Source organism: Mastigoproctus giganteus, chromosome 4 (genome assembly GCF_048544385.1).
Source record: "Mastigoproctus giganteus isolate SK-2022 chromosome 4, ASM4854438v1, whole genome shotgun sequence".
NCBI classification, from domain to species: domain Eukaryota; kingdom Metazoa; phylum Arthropoda; class Arachnida; order Uropygi; family Thelyphonidae; genus Mastigoproctus; species Mastigoproctus giganteus.
In genome coordinates this window covers 177,799,791-177,818,100 of record NC_143578.1, presented here as the reverse complement: position 1 = coordinate 177,818,100, position 18,310 = coordinate 177,799,791, and the positions used below count along the sequence as shown (strand labels likewise).

Sequence of the window (18,310 nt, the reverse complement as noted above, 5' to 3'; positions counted from 1 at the left end):
TCAACTTCTATAATGTGACCCTTTTGGCAATTCTTATAGAATCCCTATAAATGTCCCTTATAACTGTCTGAAGTTTGGTACTGTCTCCTCATTTCATCGTTTTTCTATGGCAACACACCAAATTTTGTCCCGCTTCATCACAAGCTGCACGAGTTACACCACGTTTTCTATGTGTTCTGGTAATTTTGTCGAGCAGCGTATATATTGACGCCTCGTAGCTTTAGTGCCTTAAAACACACACACCGAACCAGCCACTATGTAATTACTCAATGTGCAGACGATAATTTGTCACTTTGGTCGCAACATTGGATCTGAAAATGAACATGATGATTGTTCATTAATTTTTTAAATTTCGTAATCACCCACGACTAACCGACGATGCTTCCATGTTATCGAGAACAAATAAAAACAGGCAGCTATGTGTGTGTACGTGTGTGGTTCGCATAGTTCAGTAAAGCATGTATATGCCTTTCAAAAAATTAAAATGTTTAAGACCGTATGATTAATTCTGGAGGTCAGTATTTTTTAAATTTTATAGAACATCATATTAAGTGGTGAAGCGCAATTTAATTATGAAGGGTCGCATACTAAAGAAATGGTTAAGAATCGGCAGCTTAAATCTTATCTTGGGTGCCACTGCAAGTCACGCTACGCGACGAAAAGACAACACTAAACCTGCTGAAAACGTCAAAAGCCATTGCTGAAAGATAGATGGTAATGGGACCACTGGTCTAAAGCTAATTAAGTTGCCATAACAATCTACATGTCGATAGTTGAAATGGTTAATGAGAGAAAATTGCAAAGACACCTTAATGAGATTTTCGCAGAAGCAGCTTATTGGGATAAGTGGGACAAACTACCACAAGAAAAACACTTCACAGAATGAATTGGCGTGGTCGCGCGGCTGCTTGTAAGCCGAAGCTGTCCAACAACGCATCACTGCCTATCCTGGTGCAGAGAATGAGAAACACTGGACATTAGAGCAGTGGCAGAACGCACCTGGGTTTGGCTTTTTTCCAAAGAACGGTTCCACCCAGATTGCATTACGCCAACAATGAAGTCTGGCAAGGTAGTGCGGCATTCATATAATCAATTCCGAATGTTTTCTTTTACTTTTCCAAAGCTCGAGGGCTATTTTCGTGTACACATTCCATTTTAAATTCAAAAAAAGATGTGCAAGAGAAAATTCAAGTTTGGAGACCATACCATCCGAAGTCCTTTGGTTATGGTAGGCACCAAAGAAATCCCTCGGGTCTGTGTGAGTATTGGCTCCCTCCCGAACCAGCTATCTCTCTCATTCTTATCAGAGTTCAATAAATTTAATTACAAAGTCTTGAAAAGATTGCACTGTTAAGCTAGTTCCATTGAAGAAAAATGACCCTGCTATCTCCTGAAGGAAGACTGCACACCGAATTCCAATTTTAATGGAAAGCAATGGTGTCCAAGGAAGTTGGAAGCGAGCCCATGAATTTTTAATAATTGAATTCTACAGTTTTCTGACCATTAATGTAACCAGAAAGGAAACAAGACACATTTAATCGCTAAAGAAAACTATATTTAAAATGTCTTCCGTTGCAGATAAAGAAATCAATGGAACTATCGAACTAGGAATTCGTGAACTTACCAGGAACGGACGTTCCTGATAAGTTCACGAATCACATGAATACGTAAGGTTTATTAGTGCAAAATTAAAATAAAATATTATGTATAGTTGTGAATTGTAAATGATATACACGTTTTATGCACCCTTTAACTTCTGTGTTAAAGTTATCCACGAAGTCTCCTGAATAATGCTTAAACTACACCTAGTACATTGCTGTATTGAGATGTCCTTGATTTTCAGGTATATGTAAAGTTTAAACTCAGTGTACTGTGCAATTAAATAAATGAAAAATGCTAATATCTGCGAGAACTGTTGCCCTTCAGTAGATGAATGGAATAGAGATATTATACGACACAATTGGGTTCTTGCACAGTGGTATCGTCACCGTTTTCCCCACACCGGGTGGAAGGGCCCGGTTCGAATCCGGTCAATGACGCGAGGAACTTTTATTGGCTTTTTTCATTCCGTGGCTGAGTTAGTTTCAGGCGTAGATAGCAAGGTTTTCTCTTCCGGAAACTCGGGTTTTTCGTCTCAAGCAAATCGACCTGAGAACACATGCAATTTACAGACAATACGCGCGGGTAGTTGGAATAACTTTCCGGGTGACCCTAATGTAATAGTTTATTTATTTCTATTTGTGTTAGCTTAACAGTATACTTCAGGTGAGTTTTAATATATGCTACTTTCTGTTGTCCCTTGGAATTTATTTTATTTAATCTATGGTAGTTCATGCGCTTTGTCGTGTATTGTGCGTGTGTGTGTTCGCAAATCAATTTAGATGTTGAGAAGTCTGAACAACCTGTAAAAGCAACCTCTTCTGCCTTCGGAAAATGTGACTTTCGTCACACCATCAAGGGCGATGACAATCTCTGAGAAAAAAAGAAAATATGAAGTTCGGTTGTTCAGTATAAGTATCAAGGCAAAGGCCATGAGGTGTCAGGAAATTATATGTACCGTATTCTATGGTTGGACTGCTGGCTTTGTTGGATGAAAAAGTGAGACTTTCCGGGAAATAAGACCATGCATCCTTTGCGCCAGACTGACTAACTTGGCCACTGTGTAGAGTACGAGGAATTACATGGCCAAATAAGACGAGGTAAGTACTGACTGCTTTTGGAACACAGTGAAAGTTGTACGGTATTTTGATATGCACTTCATAATTGAAATTGAACCATCACTAGGGCTTAGCTCGATATTAGCTACTATTATTTCTTTCACTATTTTTTGAGAAGCCTACTAATATGTTCAAGGATTCTAAATTCACGAATGACAATCGGGACAATGAATTTAATACAAACTTTGAAGGAGTGCAAGGATATACAAGCAATATCTCGTTTGGAGGGCAATAATCGCAACGGGGAGAAAAACCGTGGTAAAATGATATATTCTCGATTTTCTTTTGTCGTTTGTTTTAAACCAGCAAGATTCCAAGTCTTCGATGTTTGGTTTACATTCGTGCACCGAAAACTCATGAGGAATTCATGAAGTTTCAGTTTGCTGTGAAGTGGAACTTTCATGCGTTCTGAAGTCAACACACGACTCAGTAAAACAAACAAAAAATGACACACACGGCTTGAATTTATAAGCCAACAATACTCACATAAAGTATAACAATCGATATTTTACAGTGCACGGTGCTACAGTAACTGGTGCAAACGATGCACACTTACGTCTGCTGATAAACTCTGCTATTTTTCAAGCAGAATGACACGAACACATTCTGCAAGTTTCAACTAGTGAAACTACAGTTATCTGCTGCATTTCGAATCACTCCCTTTACAGCGAACTACTTGAGTCACTTTAAAATACCAAACAACTTGTCTGCAGCCGATTTTTGACGTCATTACCGGCACCTGCTTCGTTCCTTCGAAGGAAATAAAGACATTTCAAAATTTTCAAAGAATCAGTTTGCCACAAATGTTTTCCCTCCCATTGCATTCAACAGAACAAACGACGTATTCGTGGAATATTTTATTCCTCCAAGCGTTTTGATAATTTTGGAAGTCTAGCCTAAAGGCTACCCAGTATTTTATATTTCCAATTAAATATATTTAAATATCCTTAAAGGTTATTTTTAGATTTCTTGGAAATTATTACAGCGAGAATATAAAAGAAACCCTTAAGGTATTTTTACTTATTCAGTGGGACGTCGATTATCCGAATGAATCAAGAAAATGGTAGATGGTACCACCATCTACCATTGCGCATATATCAGTTTATTTTTCACCAGTTAAAATATATATTAAACCCAAATTTCAAATGTTTTCATTCCTTTTTAAGCTTTTTATTTTAACGATTTTTAAATCAACATCAAACGATGCTTCCATTTAACATCCTCTACTATTTATATTTTCATCCGGGTGATCTATAGCGCATTGAGTTATTTCCACATTTAAGTGGTGATTTTAAAATGATAATTGTGATTTTAAAGTAATTTTATCCGCTCCATCAGGTTAGTGTCAGTTTACAAAAGTCAATTCGTTTCAAGAAAAGGTGCCCCGTTCTCCTTTTCTTTCTTTCATATTCATTTTTAGCTCCTTCACAGCATCCCTTTATAAATATACTTGTAGCGGTACACACTAATTTCAGCAAAATGGAGAAAAAACACTTAACTTAAGACTCCTTCAATAATGCAACAGTAATTTTCTGCGCTTCCTTAAGGGATAATTTTTATAAGACACTGGCGTGCGCTAATAGCCCCTAATGGACTTAATCTCTGCATGTACGTTTAACATCACTGCGTTCATCCCACAGATATTTACTTATCGCTTCTAGTTTACATACACGGTGGTTATTCTCTATACTGTTTATATTCTTTGCGGAATGAAAGAAATGGCCCACACTTATTAGAAAGTCAGTATTGCTGTTGATACTCTCATAACTAAATCTAGTTTGTTCCTCCTACGGTTACAGCAACAAGTGTTATACATTGGCGCTCTACGTAGTCTGCTGCTATATCTACCTTTTCGGGATTGCGAATACCCACCGCATTCCATTGACAGACATGAACAGGGACGCATGCGCGCGCGCAAGAGCACTTACTTAAAGCTATACATTATTAAAGACAAAAACAATGAGATCACAAACCAACTTTGGAAGAGCTTTGATGTGTTAGGGCTGAGCGGCGCAGGGGCTCCCCTGCTAGCGTACATTCATACTATTAGCTGCTGTCTTGCCTTTGACCGACAACAAAGTGACATGCAGAAGAATTTCAGGCCCAACCTGAACTTCGGGCTCATAATGACGTATACAATTGGTTTCCAGATGCAGTCCGAGATGCCCAGCCACAAGAAGCAGAAATGAAGATTGTGTGAGCTCGTGGTGGCTCCCGCTATAACTTCATAAATATGAAGCCCAAACCATGGCAACCAGGAAAAAAGGAAGAGGAGGATTACGACAAAGGCCATGACGTGGTCCGGGTTTGAGAGATGCTCGCTCAAGGCTGTGGCATGTTCTTTCTCTTCCTTGGTCATACACTGACGCAGCTTATAGATTGTGGAGAAGATGTAGAAGTAAGTGTAAGTGATGGTAATGATTGTGGGAGCCAGGATCAGTACCGCCAGAGTAATGCTGTAAGGGATCATATTGGCTAGATCCAGCATACAAATGTAGCCGTCGCTATAGAAACGGCCCTTGGAAAATCCTAGCAAAGGAGGGCAGCAAAGGAACATCGACGTCAACCATGTGAACACCATCCAACACTGGCACCTTGTCCTGGTCTGAATAGCGTCGTATCGGAGCGGTTTACGAATCGCTAGGTACCTGTCCACAGATATCCACATAAAAGTGTACAGACAGACACTCCATAGGGTCAATTCAACAAACCCAACCACGCGACACAAGATATCCCCGTACACCCACTCTTTTGCAATGGCAGGGTAAACCGACAAAGGCACTATCAGAACCCCACATAACAAGTCTGCTACGGCCACAGAAAGGATGTAGAGGTCCATAGCTTCCTTATGGCTCGGAGATGTGAGTACTGCTCCAATCACCAGGACGTTGGAGCAAATGATGGTGATGCAGATGATCAGAATGAGTACTGCTTCCACCATCCGTTCTACATTCATGGGCTCTAGTCCATCCTCATTAAGTGCTATTGGCTCTCCATGGGAACGGACTATCATGGTAGCTGACGAGGGAGGATGGATGCAGAGGATGGATGTTGCAGGATGGATAATAGTCTTACTTCCTGTGCACACCCACGCCACGTCGACGGATCTGAAAGAAAAACAAAGTGAAAAGAAAATCAGATTATTGCAAAGTCACTAATCAGTTAATCAATAAAAGAAAGAACAAAATGATTCGAAAATAATACTACTCAAAAAAAGAAAAAAAAAAAAACATTACAGTATGTGTGTGTGTGTGTGTTTGTGAGAGAGAGAAAGAGAGAGTGGCGAATGATGCAATATCGATTGATAGCCATGGCAGCTAAGACCGCCAATGCCGCATCGTGAACAGCAACATGTTGGCGAACTCACATCGCTTTCCGTGAGATGCGCAGCGTTCAGATAGCTATGAGTTAATGTTCTGTCAAAAACAAATTGACGAACTTGACACTGTACACGGTGTTCGTGCCTAGTGTGCACTAACTTCATCCTAATTTCCTTCCAATGGCTTGTTGCGCAACAGACTGCAGCACTACAGTGGTGATGAATGCTTCCGCGGCAGTGGTGGAATAAATGTCGTATACACGAGTTTAAGTGATGCAGTGTCCTCTGTTTACCTCTCCACTTCATCTTTTGCACGCATAATTTGTACTGAGCCAACGTATTTAGCAAAATTAATGGACCGAAATTATTGAGCATAAATTAGCGTAGTGCGCGCAAGAGCGAACTCACGTGGCTGATGAAAGCAGTAAAAATGATACATTTTCATTCTGTAAACGTTTCTTCAAATGGTAGTGTTGTTAATGCGCAGTGTTTTCCTTTGTGTTGATTTTTCCCGTCCCTTCTTAGATTTCTAGACTAAATTGGTACACGTGGGGAAAGACTCTTTTGACAGCAACGTATTAAGCGAAGCTTTACTGAAATTGCCCATAGCTTTTTGGAAAGTTTCACAATTCAAAAAAAAAGAAGAAAAAAGCCTTATTAAGGAGATCATTTGTAGAGCCAAGGTGCTTTTTCTTATTGTGACTGCCCAAGAGAGCGAATACTGAGTCTCGGTAGAGTTTCTCTTTTGAAAATTTTTGATGAAACTTTTTTGTTCCTTTAAAAACTGCAGATACTCTTTGTCAAGGTTGTACGCCTGAGACATTTCGTAATACTCATTTACTTGAGATTAGAGCGAATATTTTGACATTTGTTTAATAAGGGGCTGGAACATTCATCCTGTTTTTAATAATCAATACACTAGTGTCCAAAATTTAGCTGCGAAATCATATTATCAGTAACTTCACAATGATGCCACATTAATAAACTGCAGAATATATTTGAATGAGCAGATCACTAAGAAAAAATTATCACCATCAGCTTCCAATTAGAATACGAGGAATAATTGCCGCACCAAGCATTTCAGTCAGTGCAACGATGGCCAAAACATCCATACGAAAACTGTCAGGAAATCAACGTTGAAGGAGGTGGGGGAGGGCGGATAATCTAGTAAGACATAAGATAATGGGGACATTATTCACTACGATAATTCCAAAAGCACGTGGACAATGTAGACCACGTTGTCTAATCTCTTAATGACCAGCTGGGCAATTCAAAAAGCCCTAAACGCTAAGAAACAACTTGAAATCTTATTCCTGGACATAGCTTTTGACACACTTTGCACAACATAGCTGGTTAAAATTTTGAAACAATATTTCAGAATCGAAGGAAACCTACTTGCTATTCTCAATCAACTTCTCAACAACAGGCAAATTTTTATCAAATATAACCAAAAATTGGAGAGCATCACCACGACCTCTGTCGGCATCCCACAAGGTGGAGTTCTTTCCTCATGGTTTTTTGCCACAGCTTTTAGAGCCCTTCCTTATGAACCACCCAAACTTCCTCTCATACGCTGATGATCTCAGGATGCTCGTCATATCTGATTACCCAGCAAAGGTAGATGCAGTCGCCTTTGTAACACAGAACGTCCTGGTTGAACTCCAGGATGATCTACGACGTCTGGGGCTAAAGTTGAATCCTCATAAAGCAGCTCAGATGATCTTCACAAAAAGGAGGACAAAGAATTAAATAACACTCAAATCAACGGGAACATCATCGAAAAGGTTCACTCTCACACCGATTTCGAGTTGAAGTGCGATGACAGACTAACCTTCAAAGACCACCTCAATATTGGGGTGGCTTAAAACCAGGCTTAAAACGCTCGTGGCTCTCTGGGCAATCCCACAGGAGCTGGTCGGTCTTAGGCCTCGAGGGTTCCTCTTGGATTACGCCCAAATAAATTTGAACCCCGTACCGTTCTATGCATCTGTGTTCTGGTCAGAGGCTTCCTCTGCTCAACTCAAGAGATTTCTTGGGACAGACAGAGTACTGGCTCCTGAGATGGTTAAACAAGGCGATGGGGCCACTACGCAAACCTCGGCATGAAACCATGGGAAATCATCATCACCATTAGTGGAAAAAGGATCTCAACTGTGATGGCGAATAAGTAGAAAAATCATGTATTGATGCCTCGGCTCTATATGCAAGCTCCCTTCTCCTGTGGCAGCCTAGTCGGTAAGATACCACACTGTATACCACTCGTTTGGAGAGATTTTGGTTCGATTCTTGTAGACGACTGGAGGAATTTCTGAAATCTTTCAATTGAGGCTGTAGTTAGCTGATCTCAGACAGAAAGAGTAGGGTTTCTGGCTTAAATTATTCCGTTTCTAAGTTCACAAAATGTGCAAATTGAATCTCTATGTCAATAAATGAATTTATTTATTTATTCAGTAAAGCGATTACAATCATTAAACTTATTAATGATTAAGAGATGAAGTACGTTTAAAGCAATAAAAGCGACTACAATAGATAAATACAATAAAGTAAATAAAATTTGAATAAATAATTGTTTAATTGAAAAAATAATTGAAAATAACTTATCATACAACTGGGTAACGTAAAACAATATATGTAGAAAACCAATTAATACGATATAATTATTTCAGTTGTTTATCAATTTGTGTTAGATGTAAAAGGATTTTGGTCGTAATGATGTACTAAATGAAGGTGAGCATCCATTGGGCTAAATTTGCCAGTATCGATTCTAACGTTCAATAAAAAGGTTGTTTCTTTACTGTACAATAAAGATTTCTTTGTGAAAACGCGTGTTTCTCTTGCGAATGTTAAAATTAATTTCAGAGAGGAGGGAGCTGTTTGACATTTACTATTATTTTGTAAATAAATCCCAAACCTCGAGTGTACTTTCTTATAAATAAGGGTTTCATTTTACAGATTAAAATCTGTAATATCGAACTGGATAATAGCAATGAACAATATAAAATCCTTTTTAGACGTATTTACATACATGACTATTAACGTCACCATGTCCGTCCGCATGTAATAACTCGATTCCCATGAACGGATTTTCATAAAACTTTATATTTGACTCTTTTAGAAATATTTGTCGAGCCATCCCAAATTTCACTAACATTGGACCAATAGAAATTGTGCAATTATTATTATTTATTTTTTCCATACGTACCAACATCGGCTATCCATTTACCGTATACTGCAGCTGAAGCAGTTGCTGTGCACTTATAGGAAGAATAAATGGCAATATGGTGGATGCGCAGAAAAGAAATGTTCTCGGTTCTAATTCGCGCATATGAAACTTGAGGAGCTCGTTTTTTTTTTATTATCAGTTCCCTAAAGTATATAAATTATGCATGAATTATTATTATTTTCTTATTATATTAATCGCAAAATAAGCGTGAAATAGCGTAATCTTTCAATTGTTATTAAAATCCAGGAGGAAATAAGTAAAGTACATTACAAAAATGTTGACTACATTCTATATGCTACGATGTGAGGTACATGTTGCTATTTGTTTATTTTATTAAAACAGAAGATCCGATACCAGGAGGAAATAAGTAAGTATTGCAAATCGTTGAGTGAATACTATGTTGTGAGGTACGAGCAGTGAAGAAAGAGTAAATTTTATGTATTATTAGTTAATTGGTAACAAGATAATTAGTTATTTACTTTTCACTTATAATAATCACAAAAAAATAATAAAATAAAATAAATGAACTGAAGAAATAAAAAGCGAACGCGCATATCAAGCTCATTGTATTATCTTACTTGTTTATATTTCTACTTGCTCAGATATGACTTATAGGTTTTATAACAATTTTTGTGATTTAAAAGACTTTTATGATAGTATAGAGATTTCGACACGTGACTCGTTTAGAGAGGTCTAGATTCGTATCCTATCAACGACTGGAGCAATTTTTAAAACCCTCTTTAATCGGGGCTTTAGTTAGTCGACCTCAGGCAAAGGGCAGAGACGGATTTACAATAATATCTTTTAAAAAAAACATAGTAAAGGTATTATTTTATGTTTTGAATTTATGAATACGAAAATGTATGATATATAATATACGAATAATACTACAGTAAACCCTCGATTTAATGGACTAATAGTTGGTCGAGCCCGATCCAGCTGGTTGAGATGCTGAGGCTTTTGCAATTACTAATGACCTTGCACAGATTGTTCATTTTACCTACAAGAATACCGGACAATCCTAACCATACAGCCAAGACGCTTGATCTTTTTCTCACAAACAATCCTTCTAAGTACACGGTCGAAGTGAGTGGTCCTTTAGGCACCGCAGATCACAACTTGGCGATTGTCTCTTCTTCAATGGAGCCTTTATCTCATGGCTATTCCCAACCTCGTGTTGTTTGGCATTACAAGAATGCAAAATGGGATGACCTGCGAGATTTCTTTTCTTCTTTTCCTTGGTCGGATTACTGTTTCAAAACTTCTGATGTCAACGTTTGCTCAGATCGTGTCAGTGAAATTATTGTTGTAGGAATGGAATCCTTTATCCCACACTCCACTTTAAAATCTCGTCCTTTATCTAAACCTTGGTTTTCCAATAAATGTGCTAAGGCTGTTCAAGAGAAGAACGTTGCATATCGTAATTGGCTTGTTTCTAATTCTTCAGTTTCATTTTCTGCCTACACCAAAGCTCGCAACAATTGTAAAGCAGTTATTAATCAGTCCAAACTAGAGTTTGAACAGGCTAAGAGTAGAAAACTTGCTTCTTGCCCTAATGGTGGCCAAGCATTCTAGTCTCTTTCCAAAGTTATTGGCCGCATCTTTTGCCCATCTCTGCTCCCACCTCTGTCAAAACCAGATGGTTCTCTTGTCACTTCGGCCAAGGATAAAGCTGACCTGCTAGCATTCCATTTTTCTTCCAACTCATGTATTAATGATCTTCGTAACACACCTCCCACCATTCCCAACACGCTCCATTCAATGGCTCCTGTGGTCTTCCGTCAAAAGGATGTCAGAAGGATTTTGACGATTCTTGATGCTAAGAAAGCTCCAGGTCCCGATGGTATTTCTCCACTTGTTCTCAAAACCTGTGCTCCTGAACTTACTCCTATTCTTTGCCGCCTTTTTTCACTTTCTTATTCCAAAGGTGTTTTTCCTTCTGCTTGGAAATTTGCTCATATCCAGCCAGTTCCTAAAAAGGGTAAGAAATCCCTCCTATCCAATTATCGTCCCATTGCAATTACTTCTACTCTTTCTAAAGTACTGGAGAAATCAATTAACCGCCAACTCTTAAACTACCTAGAAACCTTCCGTCTAATCAACGATCGCCAGTATGGATTCCGTCAGTGTCGATCCACTGGTGATATTCTGGCTTATGTTACCCATTTATGGACTAATTCAATGGAAAGGTTCGGTGAAACACAAGTAGTTGCTCTTGACATCTCAAAGGCTTTCGATCGTGTTTGGCATAAAGGTCTTTTAAACAAGCTTCCATCTTATGGTTTCCCAACTGTTTTTAGTAATTGGTTATCCAGTTTTCTCTCTGATCGCTCACTGAGGGTGATGGTAGATGGCTCTCTGTCTTCTAGCTTCTCCACTAATGCCGGTGTTCCTCAAGGTTCAGTTCTTTCCCCCACTCTTTTCTTCTTGTATATTAATGACCTTCTTCCATTGACTGGAAATCCTATCCATAGTTTTGCCGATGATAGCACATTGCATTCCATTCCATTCTGAGAAACCTTGTCCTGCTCAATCAGCTTCAACTTCTCTAAAATCTGCTACCAATTCCTTAAATGCCGATCTTCAGGTAATTCTCCAGTGGGGCAAAACAACTTAGTAGATTTCAATCCTGCTAAAACTCAGTCTTGTCTTATATCTCGCAAAAAGGATTCTTCTGCTCCTATTCTTTTCTTTGGTGACACTCCGATTTCTAGACAAAATGATATATCTCTTTTGGGGATTACCCTGGCTTCTAATCTCTCTTGACACAAGCACATTACAAATATTGCTTCGTCTGCATCTAAGAAACTTGGTTTTCTTTTCAAAGCGAGTCGGTAGACCTGCAGTTTAGTGTCACGAGTCACATTCAGCTCGCAAGTCACCGCCTGCTCTTATGTGGGAAAACAGCTATTTGAACACGTTTTCAGAAAGAATAAAAAAACAATTTCCTGAATTTGATCATAAAAATAAAAGTAGTTAATTATTATTAATTTTTAATTAATAATAACACTGAAGTTTTGTATAACCTAAAAAAAAAATACGGTCGACATTAATATATACATTACTGTATTATTATTTGTCCAGTCCGTTAAATCAGAAATCTGTTATATCGGGGTCCGTTAAATCGAGGGTTTACTGTATTATAAATCCTCTTAAGTTTGCTCGATTTTAAATTTATTCCGAAAGTGAGTGCATAATTTAAATCCACCCTTCTTGCTACATATAATGCCACGAACTTTTCATTTATTATAGGTGCGAATTCAAATTAAAGCGCTAATGGCTTCACGCAACGGACGAGTGTGCACCATTGTTAAAAATCCATTATTTCTATCCTCGGGACAACAAAGGTGGACAACAATGAAAATGACAGTTTCGAGGGAATTTCAGTTGCAAACAATGAAAAGCATGAAAGTTGTAATCATGCTTGCGCTTCTATTGTTCAGATACGAGTTAACACTTTTACTAATGGTTCACGACCTTTTCGAAAATGGGATTTCTCTGAACTTCGCGGGATGGCGCATGTCCGCATTGTTTCAATCATTGGAAGCGTCACAGACGCATAGTGCGCAATCGATTGGTTCTTTGGGACGTTGTTTTACAGTTATTACGCGCGCAAATAAAATTGAATCATCCGGGCGTTTTCATTTAAGAATGTCAACGTATAATGAAACATAATACGCCGGTAGATACATATGTATAGGGCCTAGTCCCGGAGCACGACCCTATTACGGATCAATATTAATGGCAGACGCGATGCCAAAAATAGCAGCGCCGTAGATAATAGGTGCGCAGGAGAAAATGTATTAAGGCAGTCACTTTGAAGGCAGCGATGATTGATTGAAGACATTGTTGTAGTGTGCCCGGGAAACTGTTCTCTGAGGATGCGATATGCGCAAAGTATATCAAACAAATGATCCGAAACCACAGTGTTTTGGTGCGTGTTAACAAGGTGCGCATGCGTACTGAATGCGGCGTATTCGTGCCGGTCGGGCAACTAACGCTTAGTTAAATGTGTTTACTACAGAATTTTATTTATTTATTTTGTACTTAATTCGCTTTCAAGCAGCCATTAAAGTTGCATTTTAAATTATAATTAGCAAATTTAATCCAAAGGCTTTTTGCAGTTTCCTTGTTGGATTTTAGGCGCATCAGTGACTTAGACCATATTGCGCTATTATCTATTGCGCTATTATCTCACTCGGCGAATACAGTCAGATCCCCAAACTGAACTCAAACATTCGAATATTATATACAAAACAGAACACTTTCTGCCTTTCACAAATGACACTATTTGTCTCCAGAGAGTTTATATGGCGCAGATGTGGGAAACCTAAGGATGCTCTGATAATTATGGCTAACCCTTTATGGCTACTTCCTTTGCCACCTCCTTTAATATAACTGGATAGCTCCCATCCACCCCAGGTGCCTTTCTTATGTTTAATTTCAACAATTTCTCCTCCACTTTGCTCTCAGTTATTACAAAAGCATTAAGCTCCCTGTTGGTAACTGTTGATAAAAATCCTGATTTAAACAAGAGTTCTCGACATTAGAAAAGAGGCCCGAGTTCAATTTCATCCTCATCGCTGTCCCGAAGTTGAAAAATAACTTATAAGGTCACTATCCATCGACCACTTACCTTATAGTGGTATGTCCTCCTCTTACCTCTGTACACGGCGAGGCATGGATTCCATAAGGTTTCTGAATGTTGCGAAAGGTATGATGTACCATATCACCAGGACTGAGTCCCGTACATCTGCAATAGTCTGTGAGGAGGATCCAAACGCCAGATTTGTCGATCTACGTAACCCCAAAGATGTTCTATGGGATTCATATCCGGACATCACCAGGACTGAGTCCCGTAGATCTGCCATAGTCTGTGAGAAGGATCCAAACGCCAGATTTGTCGATCTACGTAACCCCAGAGATGTTCTATGGGATTCATATCAGGAAAATTAGGCGGCCAGGGTAACACCCGAATTCATTTTTACGTTAGGCGCCAACCAGCCTCGAACAATACTGGCAACGTGGCAGGGTGCATTATCTGCTAGAACACACCTGTGCCATCCGGGAAAGTATTAGCTGTCTGACGGCACCAGGGATGTTCCCCATCTCTGCCAAAACAGTAACCACGAAAGGGTGAACCAGATGAGTCACAATGGATACGTAGTTTTAGCATAATAATAATTCAAGATTATTTTTATTATTTTAATAAATATCAAAAGATGAAAAAAATATTTGTAGTCTGTGTAAAATCTACTCATCCGAAGAAGGACATTGAGTAGCAGCAGGAAGTGAGAGTAGCTGTTTATAACCCACATCCTAATTGTAATTAAGAATATCTATTCATACCGATGCGTTACCGATAGAGAGATCGAAAAATTCCAAAGCGATTTTTGAGTTAAATACACTCTTATTCAAAGTATGTTATAAAGTTGCAATCGGATCGGAATTTATAAACGAATCTTTTAAATGCGCTGCAATGTTGGCATATTTCTGTAGTCAAAGGCTTATTTCATTAAAAGTTTTGTTGCTATTTACTTTGACATGGACTTATGCCCTCAAATATAATCCTCGAAACGTTCATCAACTAAAGCGCAACCAATAATATTTCATTTTAATGTGTATTACCCTGTACTAAGGGAGAACTATTTAAAGAAATGGAACATCCTTCACCCATTTTCGGTTTCAAAAATAAACTTAACAGAATAATCACAGTTATTCTGTGCGAGTAGAAGCAGATTCAATTAAATTATTTCCGTTAGAGTTAACAATTTCTCGAAGTTTAAAAGATTTACCCGTTTATTCTGCTCCAGAGCGGGTAAAATATGAGCAGAGGTTCCAACAACATAACTTCAATTTGATTTTGTTAGTACCGTGAGGGGAAAAAGCACACGAAGAAATTTCCGGGTCCGGAGGGCATTCTTTTTGAAGGCATCTCAATAAATTGTGGAGTATTACGGTTCTTATTGCACGTCGTCAGTCGCTAAGTGAGAGGTGATGCCATCTTTTGGGAGATGGTGCCATCATTTGAGAAGAAAATGTTCTTTGCGCAGTAAAAAAGAAAAGAAAAGTAAGTGCTTTGCGTTAAAGTAGGCAAAGAATGAAAGAGAAATAAAAATATTGTCTTAAAATTGAGTATATGTCGCGCATTATAATGATAGTATTAAGTGCGGTCTGATTCAGAAATGGCTCTTTGAATTCTATGAAAAGTTTGTCGTGGATGCAAACTTTCCCTTGTCAGATAAAGAAGGTTTGTCTTGCAGACAGGTTTATGAAGTTACTACACTGCATGGCCACTTTATTAGGTCAGGAACCAACACGAGGCGGGGGAACCATCCTGTTGTATACCAACAGTAGAGGCTACTGGAGGACGTGTAGCAGTGTGGAGAATGTTTTCGTGGTATACCCTTGACACTCTGATCCTGCTGGAGAGCACCTTAAACGAGGGCCTATCTGAACATCATTGCGGATCACGTACACTCAGATGCCTGAAACTGGCTGACTACAGTGTTAAAAAAGCCCTTCTAGAGAATTATTTCAGTTCTCAACGGAAAGCGAAATTGAAAATGGATGGCAGGGTAGCATATCCTCTAAAGCCACTGACTATCTACTGCAACAGGCAACGAACATGACTGCAAATCACAGCGTCTTGACTTAGTGCTACACCCTACCAACAATTTCAGTCTCTCGAGGCGCAAAGGTGTCTCTGCCCGACCATGTCTCACACATGCTCTTTTGAAAACAGATGGAGTGATCTTGCAGCCTAGAAAGCGGGTCAATATCACGACGATACTGTCTGGATATTTTGCAATACGCGGAAACAGGTGGTGGTGATAAATGGTGGCGGCGTATGTGCGTCTTAAGCACCAAAGCAACCAAGGCTATGAGACGTTAGTATGTTGTGTATGTAATGGTGTGGTGGTTTTGCCTGTTTGATGAGCAAAAATCTGAATTTCCGGGATAAAACCAAACAAATCTCCCCCCCATCCCTACATCGACTAACTTGGCCACGTTGCGTAAATAGCCGATAAAAGTTCTTCCTTATAAACAGGACTTGGAAAAAAAAGCCTTCTACCAAACGGTGTGGAAGAACAGTGATCCTAAGCATAATTCTATCCGCGAAGATATGGAAGAGAAAACGAAGTGCTGAAAAATGGAATTTGCGTATAGTGGCAGAACAGTTGTTGGTACTAGCCTCAGACTAGTACTAACAACCAAAATGCTTTCAATAATGACCATAGGTGTATGACTGTTGAAAGCAACGACTCTCTCTCTCTCTCTCTCTCTCTCTCTCTCTCTCTCTCCCTCTCTCTCTCTCTGGATACTAGGCATTCACAAACACTGGGGCGAGAAAACAATTAGGAAAAAATCCATAATCACTATTAGGTGTTCCGCAAATAGAGCATCTTTTAACTGCAGGTGCAATTCGAGTGACAAAAAAGTTGGGAAACGCTGCTCATTGACTCCAACCTTGCACGATATGATGCTAGCCAAAGCAGGGAAATCCCTCTTTTTAACGTATCTCCAAACGCAAATACCCCCAATCGCTACCTCCCAAGTAGACTGCAATTGATCAGTAAACCCCCATACATCAGCATGATAAATGCTACCAACTACACCATGGGGGTGAGAGGTGTAAGGAATAATGGATGACCAGAAGGCAGCCTGATCACCTACAGTTGTCGGTTAATGCTCACCGATATAGACTGTGGCAGGTCTATAGTCTCAATGCTTGAAATATTGCCGGCAGCAATGGACAAATCCGTTGATCAATTCGTGCTGACAGAAACTCGGCAAGAGCATGGGTACTTTCCTGTCAACATCTTACTATAATAGCCCAAATGAGCAAGGTTTCAGAAAAACTTTACTATTTCCTCCGCTCAAATGGCAGTAATTAGCAACAACGAATTCTTTAACTGAGGACTATGTGGATTTAACAAGTTGTTACTGCTCATTACAGAGAGCTAACGGTTTTTACAATTGGCTCACGCGAACCCCTGGCAGAACATGCCAGGGGACATAACACATACGAGAGAGAGAGAGAGAGAGTCTTTTGCCACTCGAATTACACTTTGAGTTAAAAGAAATTATATTCGCAGCATACTTAAACAGTGGCCGCCATTGAATTCAATGGAGTTTTCCTAATCTCGCAGGCACACTTGAAGAATTGTATCACAGGGAAGTGCAGGGGCACACAATTTGGGAATTATCGCCGTCTATCCTCTCAAAGACGCACTCGTCAATACTACAATACGGTTGTGCGTGGAAGTTTCATTGCTTTTCTGTAGATTTTCATGTTTTATTTCGTTTTCTCTCTAACTTCCTATTTTCTATTGGACTTTAGTATTGCTAACTGCGGTCCTTTTCAGGAATGTATTCTTTGGGGTTGGCGAGAGAATATGCCAACCGTGAGGGATCTACTTGTATAAGCCGATATACTTTTGTCCTAACTGCGCACTACTCTTTGTAATACAGTTTATAAATAATGATTACTTTCATTATTTCATAATACTCATACGGTGTTCTTTTTTTAGTAAAATTCTTAGAGTAAATGCTAATTTCGCTTTTTAAAGAAATATATTTTTACTTAAACACAAAGGAAACGTTTTGTAGAAAGAATAACGTTTTGGCTTCACTGTACTGCAAAAAAACCACTTCATATTTATATGGCAATAAAAAACAAAAATTCTAAAAAAAACTCTGTTTAACTGCATGTTTTTTTGCCCCTTAACTATCGCATGTACCTAAATACCTCAGTTATGGAAAAATAAGTCAGCATCTATCTCATCATCTAATTTATCTCGCACAGTTAATTCAATTTATCTCTCAATGCTATCTTCAAAACTAATTTCTTCTTGCTACTCTTATGATTTTTTCTGCAATGAGCCTTGGGCACACGAGCATCTACAACCGCGCAAGTTAATAGCACACTTTTAAACCTTCTTCGCGTTTGATACAAATTCTTTCCTTCAGTAAAACTGGTATTTAAATACGATTAAAGAGTACCTGAAAAATACTGTCCCTACATTTAAGATATTCTGAAGTTTGGCT

General features: G+C 38.9%; 1 protein-coding gene across 1 annotated transcript; it reads right to left on the bottom strand.

Annotated features, from left to right (window-relative positions):
- Positions 1 to 4,755: 4,755 nt before the first annotated feature.
- Positions 4,756 to 13,987, bottom strand: LOC150087222 (melatonin receptor pdcr-1-like). The gene is made up of 2 exons (XM_090372412.1): positions 13,896 to 13,987; positions 4,756 to 5,824 (listed from the first exon to the last, which is right to left on the bottom strand). The coding sequence occupies exons 1-2, from the start codon at positions 13,985 to 13,987 to the stop codon at positions 4,756 to 4,758; spliced, it is 1,161 nt and encodes a 386-aa protein (XP_090228538.1).
- Positions 13,988 to 18,310: the final 4,323 nt, after the last annotated feature.